The 22711-nt window shown below is 42.2% G+C and overlaps 1 protein-coding gene across 1 annotated transcript in view; it reads left to right on the top strand.

Moving 5' to 3' along the window:
- LOC131926762 (24-hydroxycholesterol 7-alpha-hydroxylase) overlaps positions 1 to 22711 on the top strand; it is an 89033-nt gene that overhangs the window by 56925 nt on the left and 9397 nt on the right. Inside the window, exons 8-10 of the mRNA XM_059282354.1 lie at positions 4678 to 4811; positions 10500 to 10595; positions 11456 to 11544. Coding sequence (XP_059138337.1) covers positions 4678 to 4811; positions 10500 to 10595; positions 11456 to 11544 — 319 coding nt within the window. The remainder of the gene's footprint in view (positions 1 to 4677; positions 4812 to 10499; positions 10596 to 11455; positions 11545 to 22711) is intronic.

The raw sequence follows: 22711 nt of genomic DNA on the forward strand, positions 1-22711 counted from the left end.
ATGGTAAAATTATAAGCTGAATTACTTTCTGTATCAAACCCATGAAGATATAATGGCATGGCAGTGAGTTGGGAGAGAACCAGGGTAGTTGGCAAAAGGCTTTCTCAGGATGTTTCACCAGTGGCCTTAAGAGTGAGTGGGTGCCAGCCTCCCAAACAGTTGCAAAGGGCAGAGGGAATCGTAATGACACATAACACCTGCTGAGTTCTTCTCCCTTGGCAGTTATGATTTTGAGAGAGTTACATACATTTACAGTCCTGACAACATTCTATAAGGCAGATATAGTCAGCGTTCCTATATTAGGTATGCCAGCTGAGCCAGATCAACAGGTTGGGTAATATACAAAGGTCACACTGTCTCCAAGATTTCATGTGAGGTGTGATAAGAGGAATATGTAGACGGTATTTGCCAAAGGGAAAACAGTGGCATTATCATCCTGCACAACGACATTTTATATTTCTCTTCAGATACTAACGGGTGTTGCAGAACTTAATTCAGTTCCTGTACTAGCTCCGTGGACTTAGTGCAGACCCTGGAAGTTCAGGACTCAACCCCACAGTGCTGCCCCTGCCTTAAATAACCATAGAGAGTAGTAGGTCCCACGCCGCTCAAACTCTGTTCTTCTTAGCTACAAACTGGGGGTCTCCACAGCCTTCCTCAAGGTTCAGTGATTTGCCCTAATAACACAGAGTTCAGAGAAACGCTTTGCTTACCGTTACCTATTTATGATGAAGCCTGTTGTCACTGATGCAGGGGAGTGGCCAGGTAGAGGGAAACATCTGGAATGGGCAGGCAGTGTGAGTGTCTTGCCCCTTGGAGCTCGTATGTGTGAACCTCTCAGCACATGGGTATGTTCAAAAACCCAGAAGAGATTTTAGGGAAGTGGCCCTCAGGAAGTTGAAGTGTGTGTTGAGGGCTAAGGGTTCCAGGCTTCTGATCACATGGTTGATTTCGTGCATGACACCCCCCCCCCCCCCCCCCCCGTATTGCCAGCATCACCTCACTAGGGTAAGCCCAGGCCACTTTCTGTCATGGCCAGACAGTGTGGTCGGGAGTGTCTGTTTATTGTAGTGGAGGAAGGTGAGGGCTCAGTGTTGGTCACTGTGCTCTGATAAGCCTTTTAGACTCCATAGCAGAGCCAGGTGGGTGGGGACAGCAGGAGCTTAGGGAAGTAATCGAGATGTAATAGGGCCAGGGAGATGGTTCAGTGGGTAAAGTGCCCAGGACACAATTACGGTGACCACAGTGGGCTCCCAGCACCCACGTGAAAAGCCAGGCATGAACACACATGCCCGACTGTAACTCCAGTGCTGGGGTTGCCATGGAGAGAGATGGATCCAGAGGACCCTCCAGTCTAGTTAAAATGCTAAGCTCCAGGTTTAGTGACAGATTCAAAAAATACAGTGGGGGACAGGAGAGAAAGATGTCAGTGTCAGCCTCTGGCCGCCACATGTGTGTACACAGACACGCAGGTGAGTGCATGTCCACACACACACAGACACACATATACAGAGACACATAGACAAGTGCACACACAAAGACACACATATACAGACACACAAATACACAAAGACACACATATACAGAGACACATAGACAAACACACACACACAAAGACACACACATACAGAGATACAAAGACAAGTGCACACACAAAGACACACATATACAGAGACACATGTGACTAGTACAGATAAAGAAGATCAAGGAGTAAAGGTTTCTTTTGGCTCAGGGCTCCTTAGGATTCGTCCATGGTCGACTGGCTCATTGTCTCTGGTGCCGTGAGGAGACAGAGGGAAGGGCCACAGGAATCCACTTGGATGGATTGGTCATGGTGACTTACAAAGTCAGTGATGTCAGGACCAGACTGAAAGCAGTGTTGTTCTGAGGAATTTTCAGAATGCATTTTCCTTGAATTATTCACCATTAAGTTGTATAATCTGATTGAAATTCCATGACCACACTTAAGGCCATGTAAAGATTGACATAGTCTATTCCTTTTGTAAAGACTGGATCTAGTCTAGTATCTTCAGCTATTCATCTTAGGAAAGTCTGGTATGTCTGTGTTGAAAGGGCATGCTCTTCATTCCAGAGAGGTCACCCCACCCCCACCCCCCCTGTCCCTATCTTTGCGTCATCTGTAATCAATGATTAAACAGAAAAGTGAAAGAGCTGGGCATGGTGGTGCATGCCTTCCATCGAAGTATCAGAAGGATGAGGCTGGAGGATCTTGAGTTCAAGGCCGGACCTGGTTTCCAGTTACCAAACAAAAACCAAAACAACAAAAAACAAACAATAGTCATTGGGAAGGAAGGCCAGGTGACTTTTCATATCTCTGTGTGTGTCTCTGTGTCTGTGTGTATCTCTGTGTGTCTTTCTGTGTGAGTCTGTCTGTGTGTGTGTGTGTGTGTCTATGTTTGTCTATGTGTGTGTTGTCTGTGTATGTGTGTATCTGTGTGTGTGTGTCTGTATGTCTTTTAAAATTATTTTTTGGTTATACAAAGAAATGCGTTTCATTGTGATGTTTTCATACACGAGTCTCTCGATGTACTTTGTTTTTATTCACCCCCGGATGCCCTCACCCATCTGATCTCTCCTGTTACTGACTCCTCCATAAATACACACCCCGTTACCCTCTCTTCCTCTCCCCAGACCTTTCTTCCCTCTCCCGGCTTCTTTCTACTGCTGTATCATATGTATGTGTAATGCACACATTTCAGTATAGATTCTGCACATAAGAGAAAACAAGCCATGTATTTCTTTCCCAGTCTGGCTTACTTTGCATAAAATAATGGTCTCCAGCACTTAAAAAAACTTATTTATTTTATGTGTATGTGTGTTTGACTATATGTGTGTATGTGTGTCATATGCTTGCCTGCGAACCAAACCCAGGTCCTCTTCAGGAGCAACCACTACTCTTAACTGCTGAGACATCTCTCCAGCCCCAGTGATCTCTGATTGTATCCATTTTCCAGTGAATCCCATGTCATTTCTCTTTACACCTGAATAAATTCCATTGTGCGCCGGGCGGTGGTGGCACACGCCTTTAATCCCAGCACTCGGGAGGCAGAGCCAGGCGGATCTCTGTGAGTTCGAGGCCAGCCTGGGCTACCAAGTGAGTTCTAGGAAAAGGCGCAAAGCTACACAGAGAAACCCTGTCTTGAAAAAACCAAAAAAAAAAAAAAAAAAAATTCCATTGTGCATATGTACCACATTTTCTTTATCCATCTCTCTGTTCACAGATGTCTGGGTTGTTTCTATATCTTGACTATGATGAACGGAGCAACAATAAACATGGGTGTGCAAGTGTCTCTGTGGTGTGCTGGCTCTGTAGAGTTCTTTGGGAACATACCCAGGAGTTGTATAGCCGTATCATATGTGGTTCCTGTTTTAGTTGCGTGAGGACATTCCATACTGATCTCTGTAGAAGCCGTACCAGTTACTGTCCCCCCAGCAGGGTAGACAGGCTCTGCTTATTCTACATACATGCCAGGACTTGTTTTCACTTGTTTTTCTGATGATAGTCATTCTTACTGGAATGAGATGTGATCCTAAAGTAATTTTTGAGTGTGTGTGTGTGTGTGTGTGTGTGTGTGTGTGTGTGTGTATGTGTGTGTATGTTTGTATGGGTATATGTGTATGTATATGAATAAGTAAGTGCATATGAGAGCAAGATGATACTTATCTTTCACAATTGGGTTTATTTTCAATGTAATGATCTCTAGAACTTAAAGAATTATTTTTAGTGTGTGAGTGTTTTTTTTTTTTTTTTTTTTTTTTTGGTTTTTCAAGACAGGGTTTCTCTGTGTAGCTTTGCGCCTTTCCTGGGACTCACTTGGTAGTCCAGGCTGGCCTGGAACTCACAGAGATCCACCTGGCTCTGCCTCCCGAGTGCTGGGATTAAAGGCATGCGCCACCACCGCCCGGCGTGTGAGTGTTTTTACCTACATGTATGTATATATATATATGTGTGCTGTGTGCATGCGGTGCCTGTGGAGGCCAAAAGAGGGCATCAGAATCCCGGGAACATTCTTTACATCTGCTTGGAAGCCAGAGGTCGATGGTGGATGTCTTCTACAATTGCTTTTCTACCTTACTTTTCAAGGCAGGGTGTTTCAGTGAACGTGGAGCTCCCTGATTCTGCTAGGCCGGCTGGCCTGCAAGCCCCGGGGACCCTCCCAATGCTGACATTCAGCCCCACCCTAGCTTTTTCCATAGGGACCGTAGATCCAAACCCAGATCCCCATGCTTGCATGGCACATCTTTACCAACTGAGCCATCTTCCAGCTCCTTAGGGCAATGTCGATTTGCATCCCCCAATGGCTAAGTATGTCCAGCACTTTTTGGAAACGTTTACTTTACTGGCCTTATTCGGCCAGTCGTTTACTGCTATTTCTTTAAGTGCGATGGGGATTTTGACAAGGAAGGATGAGATGAGGAGACACTGAACCCTTTCCAGACAGAGGCCATCTTAGCTGTTCTGTAGCCACAGGACTGTAACAGCTAGGGTTGGGTGCCAGTCCATCCTGGCACAGAGAAGAAACAAAATCAGCACAACCCAGCCGCACTTCCCTTGTTGGTGAGCTTGTCCTGCGTGGACGAGCCTGCTCGAAACTAACTACCTTCTGGTCTCTCTAGGGCGTCTTTCCTTTCATCTTTAAACAATTCTCTTTACAGGTAAAGATAAGATGAAAGTGTCGGACGAAGACTTGAAGAAGCTCCTTCTCGTTAAGTGGTGTGTTCTGGAAGCCATCCGCTTAAGAGCCCCTGGTGTCATTACTAGGAAAGTCGTGAAGCCAATTAAAATTCTGGTGAGCTTTGGTTTTGTTTGAAAACAGTGAGCTTTCTAGAAAAAGTTTGTGTTTTGTTCATACATTTCCTAGGTTGATGTATTATTGATTTCTTCACGTAGTTAACTGAATAGAAATTATATATATATATTTGTCATATACAGCATGCTTTAAAGTATGTACCTGTTTTATAATGGCCAAATCAAGTCATGCACCTGTATATTAATTCACACACTTAATCATTCTTGTACGAAAATATTTGTGCACTCTATGAACAGTTAGCACACTATTTCTGACTATAGTGACTACATGGTGTACCATATCTCTTTAACACACTCTGCTGTTTAAATGGAATTTTGTATTATTCGACCAACATTCCTCAAGTCTCCTACCTCCCAGCCTCCAATAACGACATTTCTCAACACTACCTCTATGGGCTGAATCTTTGATTTTTGAGATGACCCGGCTCTTGTCCCTCTGTGCCTGGCTTATTCTTCCTCAGGCTTCTTCTGTGCTGTTGTGAACTTCCATCTTTTAAAAAGCTGGATGATGTCTCATCATGCACATACATGGTACATTCTCCTTCATTCATCTGCAGACGGACACACTCTGATTCATGTCCTCGTCACTGTAGAGCATGCTGCAGTGACCGTGAAGGTGAAGTTACCTTTTTGACATGTTAATTTCACATCCTTTTCTGTGAACTCAGCAGTTGGATAGCTTGATCACACAGTAGTTCTACTATTAATCTTTTGAGGGACCGCCATATTATTTCTTACATGGCTGTACTAATGTGCATTTTGAAAAAACAGTCTCCAGTGGTTCCCTGTTTGTCTTTGTCCTCTGACACCTCTGCTTTTTTGGATAATACAGATTCTAACAAGACTGAGATAATATCCCGTGAGGTTTGGATTCCTATTTCCCTGACAATGGTATTGCATGTTTTTTAAAAAACTTGTTGAATATTTTGTAGGTCTTCTTTAGTAAATGTTTTTATTTTTATGTGTGCGTGTGTGCGTGCATGTGTGTGTGTGTGTGTGTGTGTGTGTGTGTGTGTGTGTGTGTGTGTGTTGGGGGGGGTGGTTATGTACACAAGTTCAGTGCCTTAAGAGGGTGTTGGACTCCCTGAAGCTGGAATTATAGGCGTTTGCAAGCTGCTTGGTGTGGGTGCGGGAGCCAAACTGGGGTCCTCCGGAAGTACAAAGAGCATTCCAAACTGCTGAGTCATCTCTCCAGCCAGTTCTCGAGTCTTCTTTTGAGAAATGTCTACTTAGGTCTTTTGCATATTTTGTAGCTCCCTTTTGTTCTTACTATGGAGTTGTTTGAGCTGCTTGTGTTGGGAACATGAACCTTTTCTCAGATGTGTGCATCACACCTATCTCATCCTGTCCCAAAGGTTGTCTGTCCTTCCTTAGCTGTGCCTTCCTTAGTTGTCCAGAAGGATTATAGTTTAGAGTAATCTGGTTTGTCCGAGTTTTTGAGTTCCTCAAATCCTCATTTCCCAGATCAGTATCAGAAAGGTTTTCCTCTGTGCTTTGTTCTGGTTGTTTTACACTCAAGTTTAATCCATTGGAGTTTATTTTTATATACTGTGTGAGATGAGAACCTAATTTCTTTCATCTGCATATCGATATCCAATTATCCCAACACCATTTATTAAGAAAACTGGCATCTTCCCATTGGATATTCTCCCCATTGGATATTCTCCCCATTGGATGTTCTCGGGCTCTTTATTTATAAAAAGCCATAAATGAGGGATTGATTTCAGGGCTCTCTTCCATTCTGTCGGTCTGTGAGTCTGGTTTTGTGCCGTTTTGATTACTGTAGCTCTGTAGTACCTTTTAGGACCTATGGTGCCCTGCCATTGTTCATTCTGGTTAAGATTCCTTTGGCTATTTAGGGCCCTTTGTGATTCCACATGAATTTTAAGATTTCATTTTTTTCCACTGGAAAACGTCATTGGATTTTGATAGTGTGTATTATGTATATGGGCCCCTAAGTTCCCGTGAGTTCTAAGTGACCCTAGAACAGTTTGAAACACTAAGTTAAGTGACACAGTCTCATTCAGAGGGAGATTTGTCTTTTGGAAAAGGTTTTCACTAACGTATAACCTTTCAAATAGAAATTTGGCCGTGTGCTTCTGTATCGGTTATATAATGTGGCTGAAGCCAAGCAGGTGGTCTTTTGTCAGCTGACTCAACAGGATTTATTTTTAAAAACTTTATTTTTGAGAACTTTATATATGGATATGGTGATGTTCAGTCACATTCACCCCTCTGCTCCCCCTCCAGCTCCTCTCAGATCCCCCCATGTCTCCTTCCAAACTTGGTGTCCTCTTTTTCAGTCAACACCCACTGACTATAGTTAGTGCTGCTCCTATTGACATGAATACAGGGCCTGGCTAACCTACCAGAGGCTACACCTCAAAGAGAGTGGAGTCCTCCCCCCTGGCAGCCATCCACCTTACAGAGCTCCTCAGCTAGGGGTGGGGACTTGTGTCTCTGCCCCCCCTCCCCATGTTGGCTCCAGCCTGTGCAGACCTGGAGCAGGCGACCACAGCTGCCAGGAGCTCCTGAGTGCCACAGCTCCGCCATGTCCAGAAGACACACTCTTCCTCCCCAGTCTCTCTCCTTGCTATTCCCTAAGCCTTGCAGCAAGGAGCTGTAATACCAACATGCAGACATACCATTTCTAGGCACGCACTCCATCGACACCTGTTTCCTGCACTGATTCTCAGCAAGTGCCTCCCAATGACTGGCAGGAGTTTCTAGCCACAGATGAACATGGCTAAGAAGAGAGCAAGTGTGGCATGGATCAGCTCGGCAAGAGGACGGCAGCGGAGTGAGGACAGAGTCGGGGAGAAGTCTCCAGGTCACCATGCGGAGTCTGTGCACATGGCAGACTGCAGAGAAATATCTGTGAATCAGTCATCAGTCACCAGAACCAAAATTTTACAGGAATTACTTGGCTCAGGGGCCTTTATTACCCAGGGAGATCACACGGGTTCCCTCCACCCTCCCAGAGGGATCACACCGATTCCCTCCATCCTCCTAGGGAGATCACACCGATTCCCTCCATCCTCCCAGGGAGATCACACCGATTCCCTCCATTCTCTTGTTTACCTTTTTTTATACATAGCTTGAGAGATTTTGGATTGATACCAGGGGGTTTTGGTAGAACACAAAAGAGATAAAAATCCCAATTTGTAACAGTTAGAACATTTGCACCCCCTGAAGACAAAGCTAGTTTCATTGATCTTACATAAAGTATGGCGCTTTGTTTTATTGGGATTTAGATAGCTTTGCTTTTAATTGCTCTATTGATTACTTTAAACTGTGAGTGTACTCTGAGAGGAAATGGTCTGCTTGTTGCAGTGAAGCAGAGAAATGTGTGTGTTTCTCTGTGTGTTGGTATAATCCTGATTGGATTATACTTTCTCTAAGTACGGTTAAAAAAATAAATCCCAGACTTGATATAGATGTCTTTGTGTCAGTGGGTGTCCCGATGACTCTTTCAGGCAAACAGATTTTTAAAAAATATTTATTCCTAATATTTCATTCATTTTAGAACTTTTATAAATGGCTGTTTGGGGCAGGGTTTTGAAGCGGGGTCTTATTATGAGAACACATGTGGATGCCTCAGACTGGCCTGGAACTTGTGGCGATTCCCCTGCCTCAGCCTCCAAAGTGTTAGTGTTGTAGGTGTGATCCACTCTATCTGGTTTATTTATGGTCTTCCATAATTGTTGTTTAAAGTTTTGGTTTTCAGGTTTATACAACTTGTTTGTAGAAATACAGTGGTTCTTCGTTTCTTTCTGTGGTAACAGGGCTGGAACCCAGGCCCCTGTGCAGGCTTGGCAGGCACTCTACCACCAAGCCGCATTCCCAGCCAACAGCAGGGAATGTTTGTAGACTTTGGTGATGTCTTTGCTGTAGGCCTTAATTTTATTTCTGTCTTTTTGTTTTGTTTTTTTCTGTTATCACGCTGGCTATAGTTTCCAGCACTCTGTTGACTCTAGTAGTGTCCAACGGTGCTTTGTCCTGGCCTTGAGGGGACAGCTTTCATTTCCACCATTAAGTGCCATGCTGGGCATAGAATTTTTATAGATGCTCTGTGTCAAGTTCAAGACGTTTTATTTCTACTTTTCTGATAATTTTGTGAATCATAAATCACTGTATCAGCTGATAGAACCATATCCTTTTCCTTGTTTGTCTTACTGAGATGGGTCACATTTACTAGTAATCAAATACTGAATCAGCCTTTTGCTTCTTTGATAAATCACTTGATCATAGTGTGTGTAGTATGTGCTGTGTGTGTGTGTGTGTGTGTGTATGTTATATGTTGTATGCATATGCCTCTGGAGGACAGAGGTTCACAGAGATTGACAAAGGGTGCCTCCTCAACCACTTTTTACTGATTCTTTATACATATTATTGGATTTGTTTTGTTGAATTTTTTTAAATTTTAAAGTATTTTTATTAAAAAAATAAGCACAAGAGAAAACAATGACTGCTTAATTAATTATACTAATTATTAATAATACTGAGTTAAAGTAGTCAATCTTCTTTTTGAATATATATCGTGCTGTGCACACACACACACACACACACACACACACACACATACACACACATGTTGCTTGCTTAGTTTGGTTCCCAACACCCATGCTGGGTGGCTCACAATTGCCTATAATGCCAGGTCAAGAGGACACCCTCTCTGGCCTCTGTAGTCACTAACACTCACATGCATATACACACACATACACATAATTTAAAAGAATAATCCAATTTGGGTAGATGGCCCAGTGGTTAAGAGCATGTACCGCTTTTGTAGAACACCCAAGTGTGGGTTCCCAGCACCCACATGGCAGCTCACAACTGCCTATAACTCCTGCTCCAGGGGATCTAGTGCCCTCTTCTGGACACCCCAATATTGCATTAAGTACACAGACACATAATCAAAATAAAGTAAATCTTTAAGAAAATAAAATGCTGACATTTAACTAATATATCCCTCTATGTAGTCAAACATGTATGTACAGGTGACTCATAAGCAGAATTAGAAATTAGTCATCTCTTAATTGGACCACAGAAATGATCTATCCAAGGAAAAAGGGAGATTGCCTGGTTTGTAAGAGGACTTGCCTTGCAAGCATAGAGACCTGAGTTCGGATCCCCAACATCCACATGCAAAGCCAGGTGTGGCAGTGAGCACTCATTATTACAGTGCTGGGGGAAAGAGACAGGCAGGTCTCAGGGGCTTATTTGGCCAAGAAGTGCAGCCAGAATGATTAGCTCCAGGTTCAGCGAGAGACCCTGCACCTGAAACAGGGCTGGGGAGATGGCTCAGTTGCCTCTAAAGCTGACATCTAAATTTAGTCTCCAGAATCCAACTCCCACAAGTTGTCCTCTGTCTGCTACACATACGCCATGGCACAAACACATGCACATGAACACACACACACACACACACACACACACACACACACACACACACACAGAGAGAGAGAGAGAGAGAGAGAGAGAGAGAGAGAGAGAGAGAGAGAGAGAGAGAGAGAGAAAATTACCTAACCAGGAACATTAGGTTTTTCTCATTTATTATAAAATGTCTCTTTTTCACGATATGGTTGTAGCTTGGTTTTTAATGACCCAAACCCTCCTTAAAACTTATTTCAGAATAAGTGATTTGAAGCTGATTTTTCTATCTTAGAGTCATACAGTTCCTTCTGGTGATCTGTTGATGTTGTCTCCATTCTGGCTACACAGAAATCCAAAATATTTTCCCGAACCCGACTCATTCAAACCTGTAAGTGCTCTCTTTCAATATGTATTATTCTTTATAATGTCTGTGTTTCTTGCCAAGAATATGAATGAATAAATTAGCTGAGCCTGTATCAGTAAGCAGCCATATTTTCTGGTAACTGTGCCCAACGTTGGCTATGATGGACCAACAGCATTTGCAATGTAGATGTTACAACATTTGCCGATCGGAGAGAGGAGTTGGAGTGAGCATCCTCAAAGAGGAACTTTTATACAATGCTGGGAAGGAACATGAAAGCCAGTAGCCCTGGTTCTGCTGGAAGGAAGCCTTATTTTGTATTCCTTGGGCAACTGCTTCTGTTACTGGTTTCCAAGGAGCCCACAAAATAAAAACACAGCAAATTAAAATAGTGATCTGTTACTTCATGTGCTTGGGGACTCACAGGACCGAGCCATTCTAAGAGTTCAGCTAGTTCATGCCTTGCCTTTCGGAAAGTCTGAGAGAACTGGCACCCAGATGTACTTATTCCACAGGCTTCCTCCAGCAGGCAGTTCTGTTCGCGTCTTGCTGTTGAATTTATTATTATGAGCAATTTTATGATAAAGCCTGAGGCCACGTTATAAATAGCCTTCCTCTTCTTAGGTCAATTCTGTAGGTGATTTACGTTGTCATTTACATTCGCCACTTAATAGGATTCTTGTTAAGCCTTTTTTGTTTATAAGTTCATGTTCCAAAACCACAATTGTGTCTGATATTAATAACAGGTTGGGGGAAAAAATGACCCACAACTCTGCAACTTTGTATGCAAGGATTAGCTGTACAGCATCATTTTTAGCCCAGAGAAGCAGAGTTAAGCTTATTTATATAAGACTGACTTAGGAAAAAAAAGTGTTTTCTTCCCACAGGAACGCTGGAAAGAGGCAAATTTAGATAAGAATGCTTTCTTGGACGGCTTCATGGCTTTTGGAGGCGGGAAGTTCCAGTGTCCTGGAAGGTCAGTGCGGCAGCTGGGCAGCATCGATGTAGAGAGTGTACAAAAAGTCAGTGGCGCACGGGGAAACACACCACCCAGTCCCTTCATTATGGAGCCGCAGGGAAATCTAGGAGGGCACATTTTGTTTGTTTGGTCAGTGGTGGGGTGGGGTGTCTTTGTGGGAATGTCTGTGGTAGCTTCTGACAGGAGACCTCAGGAGACGACACTGCACTAGCTGGTGCCAGAGGATATCGGGGCTTCCACAGTCCATGGACGAGCAGTTTAAAGCACTACTTTCCTGTGTGTGTGTGTGTGTGTGTGTGTGTGTGTGTGTGTGTGTGTGTGTGATGTCATGGGAGGGGCATGTGATGCCTGTGTGCAGATGCATATGTACATGTGTGCCAGTGGAGATCAGAGTACAACCTTAGGTGTTGTTCCTCAGGTACTCCCCACATTTTCTTTGTGTTGGGGTCTTTCATGGTCTCCAACTGGCCAAGCAGACTATGCTGGCACTCCAGGGAATCCCAGGAATCTGCCTGTGCCCGCCTCTTTAGTACTAGGATTAAAGGTGCATGCCTTTATGCCTGAGTTTTACTTTGTGTGTGTGTGTGTGTGTGTGTGTGTGTGTGTGTGTGTGTGTGTGTGTAATGTCAAACCTGGGTCCTTGTGACAGCCTTGCGGTTATCTCCCAAGCCGAGTGCCACATTTTAAAGAACAAAGGTGTACATTTGCTTAAATACAGCGTTGTCGGATGTTCGTTATGGTTCTGGTACATTGCTGGCTTAGAGGTAGGCAGCAGTTGACACGGTCCTTCATGTAGTCACTTTTGTCTTGCAGAACCTTCCCTTGGGCACCCTTTACTGTTCAATACATCTGCGTTCCGTGCACTTGGCCCTTGTTCTAGCACAAGTGTCCATCATTTAATGGATTGTGTATATTATTTTTCCAACCAGAAAAAAAAATTGAACATTTCCCTTTGCCAGGGATAGGCACTGGGGAAGATGGGCATGGTCTGTGCCTCATGAGAGTCACAGTCTACATTAAATAAGTCCCATTTCTTCACTGAAGAAGACCCACTTGGGGTAATGTTGGCATTTATTTGTAATAATCTCACTCAGGAAATCATTACAAATCCTTTCAAAAAGTATATTTAACGGATTTTAGTTTCTTAATTTAAAAAGTCATTCATCATCATTTGAATAGTAATTTCAGGTCATATTTACAATTATTATCCTATAAAGCACCAACTCTAGTCCTCTTTTCTGTGTGTTTTAGAGTATCAATATGCTTTTAATAGTTTGCATCTCTTCCTAAATGATTGTAATTTAGTCTTAGCCAACCATGAAGCATCTAATGTCCTCTTTAGGATGGATTCAGGGAACTGAATCTAAGCAGATTGGCACATGGTGTTTCCCTGAAGACAGGTGTTTGTTCTTCACTAGGCAGTCGGCATAAAATGGCCCAATCAGAACAAATGGAGACTTTTATCTACATAATTAGAGAAAGATGTTCACTTTAACCCCTCACACCCCAATCAAATATCATCATCCTCATCAACAACAATAACAATGACAAATCAGCCAGTGTTTCGAGTGGCGATCTTTATGACAGGTTGGAGCCTGTGGATGAAAGAGCAGAGATGTGGAAAGATCCTGGGTCTGTGAGATAAATAGCACTGTGTCGCAATATGGCAGCATTTTGAGGAGCTTGTCTAGTTCCTGTTTTATTTGATAGTGAATGTACACATTTTAAAGCCAGTTTTAGAGGTTCCATGATTAGAACTGGACACATGCTCACATATCCACCTCATTTACAAGAGCTAAATGCATGCCAGATATTTCATGAGGAGAGTTTAAACAGTACAGCAGCAGCAACAAAACTCACCTCTTTCATTCTGACTCTCTATTGTCACTTTAGAAAACCAGTTCGTTAAAGAGAAAAAGATTTATTTTACTTTTTAAATTCTCTCTCTCTCTCTCTCTCTCTCTCTCTCTCTCTCTCTCTCTCTCTCTCTCTCTCTCTCTCCCTGTGTGTGTGTGTGTGTGTGTGTGTGTGTATGTGTGTATCTCTGGGTGAGTATGTACACATGTGTATACATACCCACAGAGGCCAGAAGAGGGCATCAGAACACATAGATCTGATGTTACCAGCGATTATGACGTGGTGATGTGCGTGCTTGAACTTGTGCACGTTACCAGAGCAGCCATTTCTCCAATCCCAGAAAAGCAGTTCTTAAACCAATGAGAAGTCCATCATTTTTGTCACTAGTAAGACATCATCATAGCTGTAATTCTTCTGAAGACAGCAGGTGTTACTTTTTTCATAAATTCTCCATAGCAACTTAAGAGTCTCTTATACTCATCTTCTTTGGCTTTGAGTCTGCTACTGAAGCCAAGGACTACAGTATTTATAGTGAAGCATGTAGCATGGGCCAGTGGTAGACAATTGCCTAATGAGTATTATTCCCAAGAGGAACTATTGCCACCCTCCCTGCAAGCTTCTAAGTCTGAGAGACATCTATTTGAGTATGAAGGTAATGGGTACTATAAAGAAGACCATGAAACTATAACTCAATCAGTGGTATCTTATTTGGGGCAAAAATTGTATTTTCAGAATATCTTGACCACAAAAATTATATTTTCAGAATATATTGAATTCTTCCTATATGCAAGGCAGTGTCCTATGTACCTCTGGGGATGTGAATATGAAAGAGCCATATTCTCACCTGTCATGAGGTGAACACCTGGTGTTGACAAGGAGGACATGGGATTCATAAATAGCTTCAAGGAATGGAGAATAACGATGCCACATACCATACTGAAGATTCAAGATAGAGGTATAACTGGTTAGGGGGATCTTGGTGATTTCACAGGAAAAGTGGCCTTTTAAGGGAACAAAGAACTTTTAGGTTAAGAAAATAGAATGAACAAAAGGGATATCAGCACAGAGGAGCTTGGAGCTTATGTTTTTACAGATGTTTGGGCCAGATTAGATCAGGATTGGTTGAGGAGAAAGATTGGCTATGAATGTGGGGTTGGTGTGCTGGCTAATCTTGGTAATCGACTTGACACATCTGGGAAGTCCTCAAAGAGGAATTGCCTTCATCAGATTGGCCTGGGGGTGTCTGCAGGCATTCTTGTGATTGTTGATTCATGTAGGAAGGCCCAATCCACTGTGGGCAGTGCTATCCCTAGGCAAGTGGGTCTGGGCTTTAGAAGAAAGGTAACTGAGCAAGCTTTGGGGAGCAAGCCTGTATGCCATGTTCCTCCATGGCCTCTGCTTCAGCTCCTGCCTCCAGATTCCTGCCTTGACTTGGGTCCATGATGGAGTGTAACCTGTAAGATGAAATAAACTCTTACCTCCCCATGTTGCTTCTGGAAACCAAAATTAGGATGCTTTGAATATAAGTGGCTGTCACAGATGGTGTGGATAGCTAAATTAGGAGCAGGAGGGGTTTGGGGGCAGGATAGTAAGTATTCCTTTGGAAATTCTGACTATGAAATGTAGCAAGAGTCTGTCATATAGTTAGACTCTACAGGTTGACTACAAATGTTGCCTATGTCTTACATGTTTTTAAAAACCACATCAAGTCTAGGTTTCTGCTAAGTTTCTGTTTCAAAATATCTCTTTTTCCTGTCACTTATTTTAAACAGGCAATTCATGAAACATTTTGTTTTTAAAGAGAGATAAAAATTGTTCAGGCAAGCAAATGACTTCATTTGGGCAATGTACACCAAGAAAGCTTTTCCACTGGGAATTTAATCCTATGAATCCTGAGTATAAACACCAGCAAATGACACCCATTACTAATCGGTATATCAGGGGCCAACTTATTTTCTCATGCACAAAATACTCAGCGAGTCAAAGTTCCCTGCAATGTAGCTGACCATCAAAGTCCATCATAAACACATACTCTTATGGCCACACAGCTGTTGTTTGCTCAGAGTTCATGCCATTGGTGTTCCATGAGAGCCCCTCTCTTGGGTGAGCATGGAAAGTTTTGCTGATATAGCTAAGTAAGTACTTGGTACAGCCACCAGCAACTAACAGACACAATGGCAGAGCTGTAGCACCTCTTAGAAATAGTGGAAGTTCTAAGGGGTTGCAGAGGAGCCCCTTTCTAGATACTTCCCTGTAGTCAGACTTTTTTGGACCACAAGCTCCCAAATAATGACACAGAGACTTATTATTAAGTATGAAAGCTTGGCCTTAGCTTAGGCTTGTCCCCAACTATCTCTTAAAACTTAAATTAACCCATTTATATTAATCTACATTCTGCCGTGTGGCTTATTACCTTTTCTCCATCTTGTACATCTGACTTCCTCTACATATTGCTGGTGAATCTCTGCCTCTCAGATTCTTTGCCCGAGTTCTTCTCTCTCCCTGGAAGTCCTACCTATCCTCTCCTACTTAGCTGTTGACCATTCAGTTCTTTATTAAACTAATCAGAAGGTGCCTTAGGCAGGTGAGTTAAAACAGAGACACATCTTTACAGTGTACAAAAAGATTATCCCACAACATTTCCCCCTTTTTTGTCTAAATAAAAAGGAAAGGTTTTTAACTCTAACATAGTAATTCACAATGTCTAGTCCATTTGTATTTGGCAAATTCAAAGAAAGTACTCTATTATCTATCATATCTTGGTGAGTACAAAGTTCTATACCTAAACCACTTTTTATTATAACTAGTATTGCCCTCCTAAAAATAACTTTTTAGAACTTAAACTATTTTCTTAAACAACTTAAGTTTTTATGTCTCTCAAGCTTTATAAAGTTCACATCTCTTTTATGAGTTTCTTTTTTGAATTTGGTAACAATGAAAATGGTAACTATCTAATCTACAACACCAACAGAGACCTGAGAAGGATAAAATATTACCTGAGTGAACAGGAAGTGCAGAACAAGCAACTTCCAAAGCTATAGAAATGACAGAGACAGCTGGCTGTCTGGACAGTCACCCAAGGTTCCTCTGCAGTGTAGGGGCATCCATCTTTGACCTATAGGCCTAGAATATCTGACAGACTTTTCTGTGAAGCAGGAATTTTGAAGGACTGGCCTACCTTGTCTTGGCAAAATTTGGCAATTGGCTTCCTTTGTGTCTTGCTTGTCCAATTTGGACAGCATACTGTCAGCAGTTGAGGCAAGGACAGTTTCTTGCCCAGTGGCTAGCTTTGACACATTTAAAGCAAACTCCATATGGAGTTTCTTCGATGCCCATCATCTTCTCTGAAGTAGATTGGTGCTGCCAGAAGCAGACATATATCACTGTCATGAAAAGTTTTATGTTATTAAAACATCTTAAATGCCATGTTCTATAGATCTCTGAAGTTTTTGAAGACCACCTATCTATCTAAAACATATCTCTGTTTAACCTTGAAAACATACCTAATATGACTACAAGTTTGATTGTCACAAATGACTACTAACCCGCATTTCTTAATTATCCCAAGCAGTTTGTAATAATAGCTTTCAAGGACTAGAACTTTTACATTTTTAAATGAGCTGCATAGGTACAATACCTTAAACAAGAGTAGAAACATATATATAGTATGTTATAACAAAAATAACCTTAAACTTGTATCAATATACAAAAATGAACACCAATGTAAATATTTGAGACTAGTAGTTGCTTTTTAGTTTAAAAATAGATTCAATAATCTACCCTTTTATCCTATCTTTCCTATATCCCCCCTTTTTCTTTTCATAAAGGGATCCCTGAATCTAACCTCCTTTGCTTAGTTTCATCCCTGACCATGACCAATAACGAATTGCAACTAACCCCCCTAAACAATGACAAACATCCATAACCCACCAAATGACCAAAAACCACCCACCCTACCTCTTGGAAATTTGGGTGTTGTGTTCTTAAAATTACTTCTGTTGTCTGGGGGTTGACAGTGTCTTTAGGGGACCCTGAGAAAATTGGGTAATGGTCAAGTCCTGGAAGAGGTAGCTGTATCATTTGTTGTTCAGTCTCTGTGTGATGGGAAAGTGCTTATCTGAAGTCCTGGCTAGAGTAGTCTGTGAGGCTGGACCATCTCTGCTAACAGCTTTGAAGTTGTTATGGAAGCAAATTTTTGAAGAAACTTCAACAGAGGCATTCTGAGAAGCTGGATAACCTGAGCTACTTGTCTTCATTGGTGTCTGGTCCTTTTTTTTTTCTGAAAACACACAAACTTTGCAGGTAACATGCATACCTGCATTAACACAAGTATGGAATATGCAGTGTGTACAAGTCAGCTAAAGATGATTCTCTGCTTTATGTTTGAGCAGGTAAAAGGCATCTGTCAACTTTATAAGACCATTTGAACTATATAACCAAACTGTAATATAAATCTCCATGCCATATGAAAGGATGGCATGTAATAATAAGTCATGAGGACTCAGTAGCCAACAAAATGTATCATGTCTCATCCAGGTTCTGAGTTGTTCCCATGTCCAGGGATCAGCTTACATCACCTTTCTTGGAGTTGTTTTCTTTGGTTTGTTCCTATATGTCTGCAGCCAAGATTTTCAGGAGGTCCCCCTGGTCAAATCTGATCTTTATTAATTTTGATGGAATCCATAGCTTTTTGTTTCCTTTGGGAACAAAGGCATAACCACTTCCCCAACACAACACATTTTGTAACTTCCATTCTGAAGTTAAGGCATTCTTAAAATATACAGGCTGGTTTAATTTAGTAGTGTTTTTTCTCACAATCCAATGTCTCTTAGCAGCTTATTAGCATTTTAAAAATTAAGAATTAGTTAAGCATTATATAGGGTCCAAACTCCCTGTGTCATGTTTCCCATTCTCACGTGGCTTATTCTTTTTATGTTACTTTACTCTCTAAAGATTTTATTATTTTTAAACTATTTATTTTTTATGACTGTCTATACCCATTTTCTTCATTTTCTTTTCTTTCTTCTGCACCTAAGCACATTTTCAAGCATACTGTACCTGTTCAGAGGTTTTCTTGGTCTGGACCTAGCTTTTTTTTTTTTTTTTTTTTTTTTTCAGCTTTCTGATCCTGTGAGCCAAGCCTTAAAGGGCCAGGCTACCTGCTGTGACTGACCCTACAGGAAGGATGGTTACATATGAACAGTTACAATCTTGCTGGAGAAACTGAGGAGTATGCACACATGGCTCTGGGAAAGTGTTGCAAAGCCCTTATGTGTATGCAGGCTCCTTCTGTGGCTCTGTTTAGCACATGGCACTGGTGGCTGGCTCTGCCCCACTCAGGTCCACAAGAGCCTGCAGGCACTCGCTGGGGAGCCGTGTCTACCCACCCCAGCTCTGGGAAGTTGCTGGGCTGAGCTGGGTGCAACAGGCATTTCTACCTATTCTCCCATGGAGTAGCATGCCAGCTGCTCACGGGCCCCATGCTTGGATATATGGGCCTCCACATTGGATGCCAATGTAGTCAGGTCTTTCTCCGGACTGCCAGCTTCCAAATAATGACACAGAGACTTTTTATTAAGTATGAAAGTTTGGCCTTAGCTTAGGCTTGTTCCCAACTAGCTCTTAAAACTTAAATCAACCCATTTATATTAATCTATGTTCTGTCACGTGGCTTGTTACCCTTCCTGAGTACTATCTGTCCAACTTCCTCTGTTCTCATTGGCGAATCTCTGCCTCTTGGATTCTTCCCAGAGTTTTTCTCTCTGCCAGGAAGTCCCGCCTATCCTCTCCTGGTTAGCTATTGGCAGTTCAGCTCTTTATTAAACCAATCAGAAGGTACTGTAGGCAAATAAGAAAGGACTGAGACACATCTTCACACCATGTGATCAAATATCCTGCAGCATTTCCCTATAGCATCATAGGAAGGGAAGAATATAACCATATTCTGTGGGTTGAACACAAATGTTGACTATGTCTGATCTATTTTAAAAAACCTCACTAATTAAAAACCTCAATTAATTCTATTGCTAATGAAGTTCAGGCTTCCAGCAGGAGGAAGCAGTGTGAGCAATCAAACTTTTTTAGAAATAGTAGAATGCCAAATGAAGAGCCCTGTCATAGTAGACAGGCTCATACTGAGCTATAAGATTCAAGTGGAAGAGAAAGATGGGATTATAAGTGGAGAATTTGCCTTGCATGGGACTCTCTGAGAGCTGGTGATCTTACAAGAAGGGGACATGCTTTGTCTGCCCCCTGGGATGTCCATCAAAGGAAGCTGACTTTACTTTGTTCCCACACTTAAAAGAGGATATCTGCTCAGCTGTACCAAATGCTATGGGTTAAATTCCAAGGCAAAACAACAACTCTGGGACTGGAGAGTTGGCTTAGCAGTTCAGAGTGCTTACTGCTCTTGCAGAGGACATAGGTTCAGTTCTAAGCACCCACCTCAGGTGGTTCATAGCTGCCTGTAGCCCTAGTTTCCTGGGGTCTGGGTCTCCAAGGCCACCTGCACACGTGTGACACATATAAACTCAGGAAAACACACATACAAATAAATATGTTTAAAGACCCTGATCTTTAGCAAGATTAACAGTGATCTATAGCAAGAAATAAATAAATTCTTTGGTAAGATGGTGTGATAAGAGTGAGGCTTCAGTATTTGAAATATGAAATTATCCTTTTTATCCTTGAAGAATAGAAACTGGTTCTGTGTGTGTGTGTGTGTGTGTGTGTGTGTGTGTGTGTGTGTGTTGTGCAGGGTCAATGGTGTTTATGTATCCCAGGGCAATGCTAGGCTACAAAGTCATTGATGTGTCCTGCATTACCAATGGAAACCTCACAACTATTGAAAAATGCCTTAAAAGTATGGACTCAGCTAATGTAGATGAGTAGTAGTTAGTCAACTGATTTAACAGCTCCTGAGCAATCAACATTAACATGATTACTCACTGACACAGTGACTACTTGTTGAATGTATGCTATGCTCACTGTAGGGTTCTGAACATCACCTTTGGAAACCAATCAGAGGAAGCTCCTTCCTCCACAAAAGGGCTTCTAACCTGTGTTCTAACTCAGATCACTTTGTTAAAAACTGCAGGTTCAAAGATAGGAAATGTTCCCAAATAGCTTACCGTGGTTGGGGGGATTAGATGTGGCAGGATACAAAGCTAGCCCTGGTCTAGAAACGTGGCTCATCAGGTAAAGGCACTTGCTGTGCCAGCCTGATGATCTGAGCCCAGTCACAAGGACCCACAGAAGGTGGAAGGGCAGGACTGGCTACCACAGGTGTCGTCCGACCTTCACATGCTTGTGCCTTCCTATATGCTTGTATGCACACACAAACACTTAATACAACCCCTAGCCCTTCTTAAAGGAAGTTGGCACATGGTAAGCAAGAGGACTTACATGTAGAATAACTTCCATAACATGGGAATAATCAATGTAAAAACATTCAAGAAAGTATGTCTTCTTGGGGTATGGTCCTGTTAATCTGCAAAGAAAAAAAAAAGCTCCCCTAGGAATCATAGGAATGCAATGTACATATTTGTTAGTATTAAGGCTACTGCTATTTGGGATTTGTGAGCTGTGAGTACATTCATTCCTATGTATTTATCATGCAGATATTATAATTCTTATGGTTAGATATTAGTAAATTATTTTTGCATAATCTTGCATTTGAGAAGGAGCATGAACAGCTTTTACACATTCATGCATAGAAACAGCACAGTACTTTTGAAGAGTGAGCACACTCTAATCCCAATGGACTTACTGGTCAGTGAATGAAATAACATGTTATTCTGAGGAATGTGTTCTGTGAATAAGTGTGTCTCTTAAATTCCATTAGTTAAATATAAGTAAATGAAAGTATTCATTGGTTTAATATTTCTCTAACATTTGGAAATGCATTCTAATATTTTTACCAAGTGTGGACATGTCTGTTAGGGTCTATAAAAAGGGATTAGGGATGAGGGCAGATGATGGGTAAGTGTCATTAGGTCCAAGGCTCTCAGCCAGGCTGCTAGAACCCCTTTTCTTGGTGCCTTGCTAAGGATCCTTGGCTCACTCAGAAGAACACAGAAGCCACTAAAGAATGGCATTCATTATTCTCCTGGCCACGTAATTCTGATACTAATTATGAGGCTGAGATTTAAGTCTGTTGAGAACTGAACAGATGAGCATGCTTCCAAAACAGAACATGTTCTTTTCTGGGCAAAATTTTCATAAAAGGAGTCTTTTTTTTTTCTTTTCATATGTGAAATAGAACCCCAAGCCCTTTGTAGTGCACAAGATTCAGGGAGAGGGTATTTGTCTACATGTGTCTACAGAGAGAAAGGAGTCACTTCCAGTGGGGTATGCTCTCTTCTCCAAACCCCTTCCCTGTGGATGTCTCATGATACCCAGCTGAGTGAGCTACTGAATGCTCTTTAGTTATCTCCATTATCTCCCAGAAAGAGAGATATGTGCTGTTCAGAAAAAGGCTTTCAGAGACAGGCGTGCTGGTGCATGTCTGTAATCCCTGCCCTTGGGAGATGGAGGGAGGAAGATCAGGAGTTCCAGGCCAGCCTGAGCCATGTGAGACCCTGTCTCTAAATAAAACCCAAGAGAGAAGGTTTCGTTCCTCAGAAAATGGGGCTGGAACTGAAGTGCACTAGGCCCCAGTATCAGCTGTTGACCACTATCTTGTCATGACTTTGTTCCTTCTCACTTTCTGGTAGTCTTAATTTTCACATGGAGAGCCATGGTGTTCTGTGGCTCTGATTCTACCCACTATACTGATATGGGTCACTGCCCCCTCAATGAATCAGTTCATTCAAACCCAGATCCATCTTTTCCACCCCATAGTAGTTAGTCTAGGTTATGGCAGATGTTTGCAGCAAGAAAGTTAGCTATCAGGATTCCTACTGAGACTTCAAGAGTGGTCACTTCCTCTCAGATGTGAATAAAGAGGCATGTAGACACAGAACTGATAGCATCTGTCCTTTTCTGTTGTGGTTGTTCGTTTTAAAAATATATTAAACAGTCATACTTGCATATAATATGTTTGGATCAAACCCACTCCTCATTCCCTTCAATTTCTCTTCTACCCCCACCACTTCTCCCCTCCAACTTTGTATCATCCCTCCCCCCTCCTTCCATCTATCCCCTTCTCTCTCCCCCTTTCCTTCCCTCCTTCCTTCCTTCAATCCTTCCTTCTTTCTTTCCTCCCTTCCTTTTTTCCTTCCTTCCTTCCTTTCATTCATTTAAAAAATACCAGCTGAGTCTATGTAGTACTGCCTGTATGTGCCTGGGTATTGGATCTACTGGAACG

The sequence above is a fragment of the Peromyscus eremicus genome, chromosome 16_21, assembly GCF_949786415.1.
Source record: "Peromyscus eremicus chromosome 16_21, PerEre_H2_v1, whole genome shotgun sequence".
Classification (NCBI taxonomy): Eukaryota; Metazoa; Chordata; class Mammalia; order Rodentia; family Cricetidae; genus Peromyscus; species Peromyscus eremicus.